Here is an 11,280-nt window from a genome sequence, read left to right as displayed (position 1 = left end):
GTAAATAACATTCAACATCTTGACTTATTGCATTATTATTAATGTAGCCAGCTGGAAGGTACTAGTACATGCTTGTTTCTGTGAAATTCAGATCAGAAAAATGAGCCCTTAGAAGTCAAGGAGTTTGAATCCATGCTGGATTTTGCAGAGAGGACGATTTAGGTCATAAATGACTAAGTGTATAGAAGGTTGCTAAAATGGAGTATAAGTATCTATCAACTATACATTTGGAAGTGGAGTTGATAGAGCCAATATTATGCAGAAACTCCTTTAAATATGAACTGATCTCTCCAAAGACTAAGGTGGTACATGGGAGAGAGTGCCCCGCAGTGTGGGAAGGGAAATTCTTTGCAACTTCTTTTCTTGCTCTCTTCTCAGGAAATTTACAAATATTTTACAAATTTTTGTAAGAATGAATTTATACAGTACTGACTTTTTAAATGGTACTGGAACATTAGTCTACTGGAGGGTATTGATGATATAGGGAGCAATCAACTGTAATGAAATTTATATTGAGAAGACACTAGCACCCTCCAAGCAAGGGAAGATATGGCCTTGCTTTGGGGGACCCAACCTAGTTACAAAGTGTATTTTCTTTCTTTCTTTCTTTCTTTCTTTCTTTCTTTCTTTCTTTCTTTCTTTCTTTCTTTCTTTCTTTCTTTCTTCCTTCCTTCCTTCCTTCCTTCCTTCCTTCCTTTCTTTCTTCCTTCCTTTCTTTCTTCCTTTCTTCCTTTCTCTTTCTTTCTTCCTTTCTCTCCCTTTCTCTTTCTTCCTTTTTCTCTCTTTTCTTTCTTTCTTGCTTGCTTGCTTTCTTTCCTTTCTTTCTCTTTCTCTTTCATTTTTTCTTCTTTTTTGCTGAGGCAATTGGGATCAAGTGACTTGCCCAGGGTCACACACCTAGGAAATGTTAAGTGTCTGAGGTCAGATTTGAACTCAGATTCTCTTGACTTCAGGGCTGGTAGTCTTTTCTTTGCAGTTTTTTAAACACTTTTTCCCCCCACAAGTATTCCTACCCTTCAGTGACACTGTCACAGTGCTCCGTATACTGCATGAAGTGTCATGTTTAAGAAGCAGTTTGACAACATTGTAAATACAAACAATTGTAATATTCTTATCAACACAGTAACTAGTCACAATTCCAAGGGAGCATTAATGAAGCATGCTACTTGAAGCAGATTTAGGTTATGGAATGAGAAATTTTTAAAAAAACATGGCCATGTAGAAATTTGTTTTACTTGGCTAGGTATAATATGTTACAAGAGTTTTCTTTTTCTTTAGGGACAAGAAAATGTTTATTGCTTCATTAAGACAAGACTGGCAAGAGAAATCACTTTATTCAAATGCCCTGAAAATCTTCTCCATTTAAAAATCATTGACTACTAAATTGGATTACCCCCCCCCCTTTTTTAAAATCTTTCCTTCTTTGTATCTTTAGCCTATCTCCTTTTCACTCTAGTGACGCAAAAGAAAAAAAAATCCTTCTGGCAGCCACTAAGAAATAGTTTTACATTTGATTTTAAACACACACTACAAACAAACCATGTAAAACCAATGTCAATAACCTCAAGCGAGACTTGTTGGACTTTATCACTTGCACACCAAGCAGTTTGGAAATTTCTTTAGCAGTTCACTAATAGCAGATAGGTAGGAAGAAGGAAAGCAAGAGATTGGATTCAGAACTGTTCCCTAGAAAGACCAACATTTTAGCCCCACGCTGTCTTCGTGTTTGTGTTTTGTGAAGCTCCCAAAGCCTACGAGAGGAAAATGCTGGCAGATTTGAAGGTAAGTAATGATCCAGAAATTTCTGTAGTTAGAAGCTTCTATAATACTCCACAGAAATTATCTAACAGGTTATATAGCAAGGGGATAAATAAGTGGCAAAGTGGTTAAGAGTTCCAGGCCTGGAGAAGGGAGGACTCATCTTCCTAAATTCAAATCTGGCTTTACAGACACTTTATAGCTGTATGAGCCGGGGGCAAGTCACTGTCATATTTGCCTCAGTTTCCTTATTTGTAAAATGAGCAGGAGAAGGATATGGAAAACCATTCTAGTATCTCTATCAAGAAAATCCCAAAAGAGGTCATGAGGAGTTTGATGCTGAAATGACTGAACAATGACATAGCAAGGAATTCTGGCAATGGGGAGCTAAATCTATCTTTTTAAGAATTATTTCTGACTGCATTAAGACACAGAACCTTGGAGTGTTAGAATTGGAAATGTCTTCAGAGATTATTTAGGACCAAATGTCTCATTTTACAGATGAGCAAATAGGTCACCAAGAGAGGTGACTTGCCTGAAGTCACACAGTGGCAGGGATGGGATAAGTACATGCAGAATGCTGTCCCTCCCACTGTCTCATAGGGACTTTTGCAGTTAGAAACCTTCTCTTCTTCCTTACCCCCATGCCCAGGACTCTGTGGCCCTCAGCCTTGGTGAAGGGCTTCCCTCCTAGGTGAAGGGCTTGGCTGCTTGCTGCTACCTCCAGTATTGTCTGCCTGAGCAGGCTAGCAGCAATCAGACACACTACTCTGCTGACACTGACTGACACTGCTCACAGCTTCCCTCTCCTGGCTTCACATATCTTCTCCAACTACTGGAGCTGACTGGGGAGGAAAGGGTAGTGGAAGGGAATGTTCCTCAATCATCCAATCTGCATTCTATGCAGATAATGAAACTCAAAATGAAATCATGGCTAACAAGCATGATTTCCCCTAGCCTCCTTTACCCTAGAAAATAATCTTTTTTGTGTACTTAAAGAAGAAAGTGTGTGACTTAATGGGGAAAAAAGAAAATAATGTAATTTTAATGTCTGACATTAGATATGACAGACATTATTTCTTCTGAATGATATGATATGATGATTGGATATCATGATAGAATAGTGTCTACTTTTCAAATATATGCATATGAATTCAAATTAATTGCAGTGATCAATCTTGATACTCTCTAGTATCTCTCCTCTCCCCCCCTTCCCACTTCATAAAAGGTAGGGGCTATAGGTACAAAATATTGCATAAGTTATCAGCCAAGTTCATTTTGTAAACTGGCTTTTCTCTCCTGTTTTCCTTCGTATTAAGAGGGTTAGATTTTTCAGGGGTAGGGAATGCAGTAGGCATTTTGGAACATGACTAGGATAGAGGTACAGGTACAATTTGTTCAATCATTTTTAGTCCTGTTTGACTCTTCACAACCCCATTTTGGGTTTTGTTGGCAAAGATTCTGAAGGTTTTTGCCACTTCCTTCTCCAGTTTATTTTATAAACGAGGAAACTAAGGCAGAGTTAAACTATTTGCCCAGGGTCACCCAGCTATTAAGTGTCTGAGGCCAAATTTGAACTCATGAAGATGAGTCTTCCTGACTCAAAGCCAGTGTTCTATCCCTGTGCCACCTAATTGCCCTTGTTATAGGGACAAAGTCATCCAGGCAAGTCATCAGGAAAACTTCTCTGAAAGAAGAAATAAATAATTCATTCTTAGTGACACTTAATCTGATACCTCCCATTACAATTTAACAGAATTAGAAAAGATAGTTATTTGTCCAAGTTTATAGTAAGTGTTACCAGTAATATTTGCTAGTAAGTTGGGACTGATCAAGAATAGTACTAGATCTATCCCCTCACTACATATCTGTTTCACAAAATACCCTACTCAGATATAAGTACGGTAGTAGATGAGGGTACAGTAGGAGGAGAAAAGTAAACTTTGAGCATAAGGAGCATAGATTAAAGGAAGGAGAAAGGGGAGACAAGCCTTATAGAAAATATAACATTTGGTACCCATAAGCCCCCATGCATATTATACCAAGAAGAGGGAAATGTATTTCATTTTTGATTCTTTAAGACAGCTTGTTTATCACAATTAATTATGCTTTGAATACCTTTTAGAGTTTTTTCATTTACATTATTTTATATTGTTCTCGTTTCTGCTTAATTCACTTTGTGTCAGCTCATATAAATATTGCTATGTTTTTCTGAATTACTTCTATTTATGACTTCTTATAGTACAATAGGAGACAAGTGGGTAACTCAGAGAATAGAGTCCTGGGTCTGAAGTCAAGGAGACGGGACTTCATACCCAGCTTCATAAATTTAACAAGCTGTGTGACCCTGGGCAAGCCACTTAGCCCTATTTGCCTTAACTTCTTCATTTAAAAATAAGCTGGAGAAAGAAATGGCAAAACACTTCAGTGTCTTTGCCAAGAAAACCCAATGGATAATGTTGGTATGCTATAGTCCTCTGGGGTCACAAAGAATCAGATATGACTGAACAACAATAACATGGTACAATAGCATTCTTGTATTCAAAAACATTGCTATGAATATTGTGGCAAATATGAACTTATGTTTTTTGAGATATGTGCCCAGTAGATGGATCAGTAGAACAAAGTATCACATTTTAATAACTTCCTAAATAATTCCAAATTTTTTTCTATTTAAAAAAATGGGTCAATTCACAGCTCTACTAACAGTATATTAATGTGCCTTTCTTTCCCACAGTCTCTCCAGCACTGATTATTTCAATATCAGGATTGAAATGTTGAATATTTTTACATCAAAAATTGTATAGATTAAAAGCCACTTTGTTAGGTGTATGTTGAAACTTCAAAATTGCTTCAATTTGCATTTCTTTTTTCAGTAATTTGGAACATATACACACATACATACATGTGCAATGTCTGTATTTATAAGAAATTGCAGTTTTCTGAAAATTGTCATCTATTTCTATATTTTAAAATGTCTTTTATTTCTTGCTTCAGGGGTGGGGAATTTCAAGCATGCACACTATTCCTGGCCTTTGTTTTCCTTTTATCAAAAGTCTGTCAAATTTTATAAATGCAAGTTTTGGTCTACCAGAAGGTCCTATTTGAATTCTCCTATCAACCCCAAGATCATGTTAATGTCTAGTTGAATCTAGATTTCTTAATTCCTAGGCTAGACTTGCAAAAAAAAAAAAAAGTTTTATTCACTTGATTATTTATTAAGATTGCTGGTTCCTGTAACCAAAGAAAGTTAGGAAGGAAAGGAAAATTATAGATAATGGAGACCAATCCCTACATTTTATAGTAGAGAAACCAAGAAGCAAAGAAACAATGTCTTTCATGGCCACAGCTTAAAACCCATGCCATTTAAAACTTCTCTTCTTCCACTTTCTTCCTTTTTTTTTTTTTTTCAGGAAAAAAATTTCATAAAGTCTTGTCTAAGGATAAGTTGTTTTTTTAAGTTGAGTTAAGTATCAACTCTAGGAAACTTAGTTTCCTGATGAAACTCCCTTGGGGGAAGTTCAAGGGGAGCCAGAAACATTCTTACCATTTATAAATAAATGATTCTCAACTGTTAGTGGGTGTAGTTTATAGAGCAATTTATTATGCACTGCTCCAGCAGCCCACCAATGTAAATTATGTTCTGGTCTCTCTATTAGACTTCAAAAGCATTCATCCCTGCCTGCTGTCTAATCTCTGTTCTGAAAGGTTAGTGCTGGAGGTCAGCCCAGGGATCCAAAGAAAGAAATGCTATGATGTTTATTGATTAGGATGATGGTGATGCAGCATTTAATTTTTTATGTTTCTCAGCTTTTATCTCTTTATTTTAGTCAAGATGTCAAAACAAAGACCCAAATAAAATGAATCCTTAAAGTCCCATTTGTATTAGATACAGCAGAATGACCGTAGAAAGATTCCCTGTAAGACTAGTACCTAGGAGGTACATCTGTTAATAGAAGGTCAATCTAGCTAAGCTGGAAGAGACTTAGCTCCAGGGAACTGGCCTCCAAGGTCTGATTGTTTTTCTCTAATATAACTCATAACAACAATTACAACAAACAATAACAAAAATATACATATTATCTATACACACATAATTGTATGTATATATTCATATTTAAACATATGTATATGTGTGTGTATATACAAACACATATGCATTTCAGTGGGATGGTAGTGAACAAAAGAAATATAGGAAAGGAAAGAGAACAGCAGCAGAATAAGGGAAGTAAAGCAAAGAAACAAAAGAGAGAAAGAGTAATGAATACCCTGGACTTAAAAGATTATATATATATATATATATATATATATATATATATATATAGTGTGTGTGTGTATGTGTGTATAAATACATATCAATATATACATATATCATCTCATTTTATCCTCACAACAATCCTGGATGTAGATGTTATCCCCATTTTACAGATAAGGAAACCGAGTCAAGTAAACAAGCAGTTATTAAGCACCTATTATGTGTCAGGTACTTATGTTTAAATGATGGGAAAAGAAGAAAAACACCAAGGAGCTAATAAGAAAGACAATAAACAACTGTACAAATAAGATCTGTATTAAAGATAATCTCAGAAGGAAATTAAGGAGAACTGAGAAAAGTTTCTTTTGCAAGAAAAAATGAATTTTTTAAGCTGAGACATGAAGGAGTCAAGGGAGGCCAGGAGGCAAAAAAGGAAGGAGAAAATTCCTGATAGTCAGTGAAAATACTAGAATATGAAGAGCTACTGAAATGGACAGAGATGAAATGATTCACCAAGGGTCACACAACTAGTTAATATCTGTAGCAGGATTGGAACTCAGTTCCTTCTCACTCCTTTAGAGTGTGAGCTCTCTCAGTGGAGGGAGAGCTCAGTCATGGAAATCACATATTTGGGGGCATAAGTTAACAATGGAGACCAAGTTTTCAAAGACAACAAATTATTTGAAATGTATTAACACTTGTTTGGGTCCTTATGACCTCACATCTGAAGGAGGGGAATAAGCATATATTAAATATCTACTATGTACCAGTAACTGTGTTAAACACTTTACAAATATCTCATTTGTTATGGAAATGATTTACTATCTATTATGTTGTTGTTGTTATTATTATTGTTCTTCATTTGTTTCAATCATGTCCATCCTCTGTCCCTGGAATTGTCTTGGCAAAAATACTGGAGTGATTTGCCAATGGCTAATAGGATTTAAGTGATTTTGCCCAAGATCACACAGCTAGGAAATTTCTGAAGCTAAATTTGAATTCAAATCTTCTTGACTCCAAGCCCAGTATTCTATCCACTGTATCATCTAACTGCCTCCTCTATAGGAAAACACTTATTCTCTTTCCTAGAATTCATTCTCCTCCCCCTTTCCCTCCCCTCTACCTCTCTTCAAAGCTCCTACTGAAGGCCTTTCCTATTGCCCCTATTTGTTGGTGCTGTCTTTATTCCTGTGATTTATTTGTATACATAGGTTATCCCCTCAGTAGAATGTAAGATCCTTTAATCAGGGGCTATTTCCTTTTATTAAACTTTATATTTGCAGCAAATACCACAGTGCTCTATACATAGTAAGTGGTTAGTAAATGCTTATTGGATTGAATTAATTGAATAGTCCAGCAGAAAGAGTACTTGGATTCAGGAGGTTGCTAAAGAGGGTGCTAAATTCTCTGGGTATAAGTCAATCACTTCCTTTTCTGGGCCTCCCGTTTTTTTCCCCTCACTAGGTCTGTTTTCTTAAGTAGAAAATAAGTATGATTGTTACATCTTAGAAATAAGCAGACACTTCAAATGGGTTCTTAATTTATTGCCTTGTTGCTTTCTAAACTTGAGAAAGTAATGGGGAAAATGATAATAATGCAGATTATATATATACAATGTGGTCGGGGCCACTTTTTCCCCTTCAGAAGAATCTGGTTGTTAAATATTTACCAGTACACCCTTGACACAGTTATAGGAAACAGTGAGAGCAAGAGCAGAAATTAAGGCAAGTACAGATCATGTTTAAAAAAATCGGAAAATAACCTGGTTTTGCTGAATCTTAATATGAAGAGAGGAGAATAATGTGAAAAGACAGTTAAGCTCTGTAGACTCCTCCTACCCCCACTCCATTTCTACCTTATACCCAGTGAAAAGATAGGAAGATGGACCATCTGTTCCCTCTACTGGGGTGATATATTGGGGATCAGAGCCAAAAGCAACTGCCTCATCAAACTACTCTGGTTCATAAACAAATATCCTGGGGGCCAGGTGAGAATTAGAAAGTAGGCTTGGGAGCTGCCAAGAAACTAGGCATTCTGAATTAACACACAACACAATATGTCCAGGTACTTGTTCTCCAAATCATCCAGAGAATACTGTGCTTGTGAAGTTCTCTTGGAAATAATTCACCTTAAAAAATATTGGATTAAATTCCTAAGAATTCTCATTGGAAATCAATTCAAACCCTTTTGCTTGACTTTATGATTAAGTTTTTGCATGATTCTGAGAATACTTCAGATGAAGTGATTTTTTTTTTTTTTTTTTACTTTATGGTATATAAATAAGGGAGGCAGTAGGACATAGAAGAAAGAACACTGGCTCTGAAGTCAGATGACCTGTATCCAAATCCCTATTTCTGATGCTTAACTATCTGTATTACTTGAGAAGTCATTTAACTTCCCTATCCCCATTTTCCTCATCTATAAAATAAAAGTTGTATTAGATGATTTTTGAAGTCTTTTCCAATTATAGATCTATGATCATATGATCCCAAGTCCTTATCCCTAATAATTCTTGTGTTAAGTCCAGAGTTCAGAATGTGACCCTGCCTTCAAAGCCAGGACACTGACCCTCCTCCCTCTGCAACTGTGGAAAAGAGAAGCATGTAGTCTTTTGGCAAACCTAAAGATACTTAATTTTATTTTTTGATTCCAGTGGCTTTGGATAACTAACTTATTTAGCAAATGATGACTCAGCACTTCCTACCCCTTTTCTCTCTTGCTGTAGTTGCCGTGTGTCACTTGGGCACTTTAAGGAAAGTACAAACTCTCTTTTGATCACCATGCTCACATTTTCCAGCCTTGAGATGATCTACAATCCCCCATTTCACCACATTCAATTTGACTTGGTCATTACTTCCCACCCCCTATCCCTGACCCCAACCAATTGAAATGGAATACAGCTAATGATTAATGCAAGACTGAATGCTATCTCCTTCATGTCAACAATTATCTTTGAGATAAGAAAATTGTGCAAAAAAAAAAAAAACAATCCCTAATACTATGTCATGGTTCTTTGTATTTGCCCAAAGATGAGTCAATGCAGGACCGTGCTATTGCTTAACTAGCCTGAACCTAAAAGAGCTTAGTGTTTTTGCTGATAGACTTGAAGATGTATAGACCAATCATGTCTGAAAGCAGACAAATTGCTTTGCTTTTATCAGTTTACAGGTCAGAACATTTTACATGTGACAGTCCTTCCAAATGGATAGTCCTTCCCACAGTCCTTCCAGGTTATTTGCCTGAACATTATTTGCATACCCAGGCCCTTGGAATCAAAACATAATTTTCTCTCTGCTGCTGCAATTGCTAATGGGCTTCCTTTTTTGGGGGGAAAAAAAAATCCTGCTAGATTCACTTTCAAAGGCCCGAGCTTTTAAAAATTGGAATGGAAAACTGATCAACTGATTTCCATTTGAAAAAGAGCTGGAGGGAGAGTGCATTTACTAGGACCATCAGTATGGATATGGTATTTTGACTATTCATGTTTAGTGATCACTGAAGGAAGTTAGGGAATCATAGTATAATAAATTAAGATCTGGAAGCACTCTATTAAGACAAAGAATCCAACCCTTCACATTACAGAGGAGAATATATGCCACAGAGAAATTAGTGTCTGTGGTAGAATCTGAACCCAGGTTTTGACTTCTAGGCAGTGTCCTTATCTACTATCCCAGGTTGCCTCATCAGGAAAGAGGAAAAATAAATATATTTATAGCTACCCACTTAGCCTCATAAAAAAAAAAAATTAAAAAAAAAACTTTTTTGGAGGAGGGGAAGAAAAGGAATGTCTGTGATTTTATTGTTATAGAGGACTTCAGGGCTGTTAAATCCCTTCACCAATGCAGATAGGTAATTATTTTACAATATCTTGTTGCCTGGGTCACTGAGAGGTTAATAATGTAATGCTGGAGAAACTGAGCAAGACCGAGGTTAGAAACCAATTTAATAGCTTATTAAATGGAGAAATATACTGGGACCAAATGGATCTTGGTCCCAGGGCTAGACGAGACTATCATCTCAAAGAATCCAGCACCAAGTATTAGACAGCAAGCTTTTTTATAGGATAACAAGAACATAATGGGGAAGGTACTTGGATGGGCTAACTTAATGGGGGGAGGCACCTAGGATAACATAATGGGAGGTACTGGAGGGGCTCCTGATATTCTAATGATGTCCAAAATGGATAAAGACCTTTATCCCATCAAACATTAAGAGGAATAAGTATACCCTCAAGTCTTAAGATATAAGACCTTTATCCTACCAAACATTAAGAGGGAAAGGTTATAACCTGAGGCAGATAGGACAATGAGGAAACTAGGTCAGGACATTAAAACAGAACTGTGGCACAACCATAGAAACCTTAAAGAAGTATAACTGGAAATGTGAGAAAAAATGGACCCACAGTATTTACTTTCAATTGGTCTCCCTTTGAAGTTTGGGAAAATTGTAGGATTCCTACTGAATGGGACTGATTGGATGAAGTATTTCTCAGTATTGTCACATGATCCCTGTTCCCAGAACTTTGGGACCTTGAAAGATCCTTTGTTCTCTGGAGGAATGGACTTTGAACCTGGAGATGCAGGAAGTTGCAGGAAATGACCTGTGAGAGGCAGCCAGCATTAGTGACCATTGGTCAAGGATGGCTACATTCTGTTAGTCTATCCAATGAGAAGGCGCAAGTTTTTTGCTTTTAAACCCTGGACAAGCCAGAAGCAGGTCAGGTTCCAGGAGCACAAAGTGAGAGTTGGGATGGCTCCCAGGTGTGTGTCTGGGCCTCTCCCTGCAGGGATTAAATAAATACTTCCTCTTTGTACCTGATGATGTTTTCCGATTAGTTTATTGGATTGAGAAGGGGGTCTTGCAGCCAACCCGTCCCACAGCCTAGATTACAATGGAATAAGTAACCCAACCAGCATATGTCAAAGATAGGACTTGAAACCATTTCTTCCTTAGCTCCTAGGCCAACTCCCTACATAGTCTGCCTCAAGTTTCTCTGCTCCAATCCATCTCCATTCAGCCATTAAAGTGATTTTTCTAAATCACAGATTTAACCATGTCAAGACCAGCCCTGTCCAATCCCCCACCCAAGGGACTCAAGCTTCTATACCTCCAAGAATAAATTTATGTCTGTCTATTTAGATATAAAATCTTCTGTTTGGCATTTAAAGTGCTTCATAGCCTACCCCCACTTCTTCTATACCTTATTCCTCACCAGTTACTGGATCCAGTGACTCTAATCTCCTTCCTGTTCCACAAACAATATATTC

At 36.9% G+C, this 11,280-nt stretch overlaps 1 protein-coding gene across 1 annotated transcript in view; it reads left to right on the top strand.

Moving 5' to 3' along the window:
- Nucleotides 1-1,552: 1,552 nt before the first annotated feature.
- HGD (homogentisate 1,2-dioxygenase) overlaps nucleotides 1,553-11,280 on the top strand; it is a 76,911-nt gene continuing 67,183 nt past the window's right edge. Inside the window, exon 1 of the mRNA XM_031959711.1 lies at nucleotides 1,553-1,782. Coding sequence (XP_031815571.1) covers nucleotides 1,765-1,782 — 18 coding nt within the window. The 5' untranslated portion in view covers nucleotides 1,553-1,764. The remainder of the gene's footprint in view (nucleotides 1,783-11,280) is intronic.

The sequence above is a fragment of the Sarcophilus harrisii genome, chromosome 3 (genome assembly GCF_902635505.1).
Source record: "Sarcophilus harrisii chromosome 3, mSarHar1.11, whole genome shotgun sequence".
Classification (NCBI taxonomy): Eukaryota; Metazoa; Chordata; class Mammalia; order Dasyuromorphia; family Dasyuridae; genus Sarcophilus; species Sarcophilus harrisii.
This window is presented reverse-complemented; position numbering and strand designations above follow the sequence as displayed.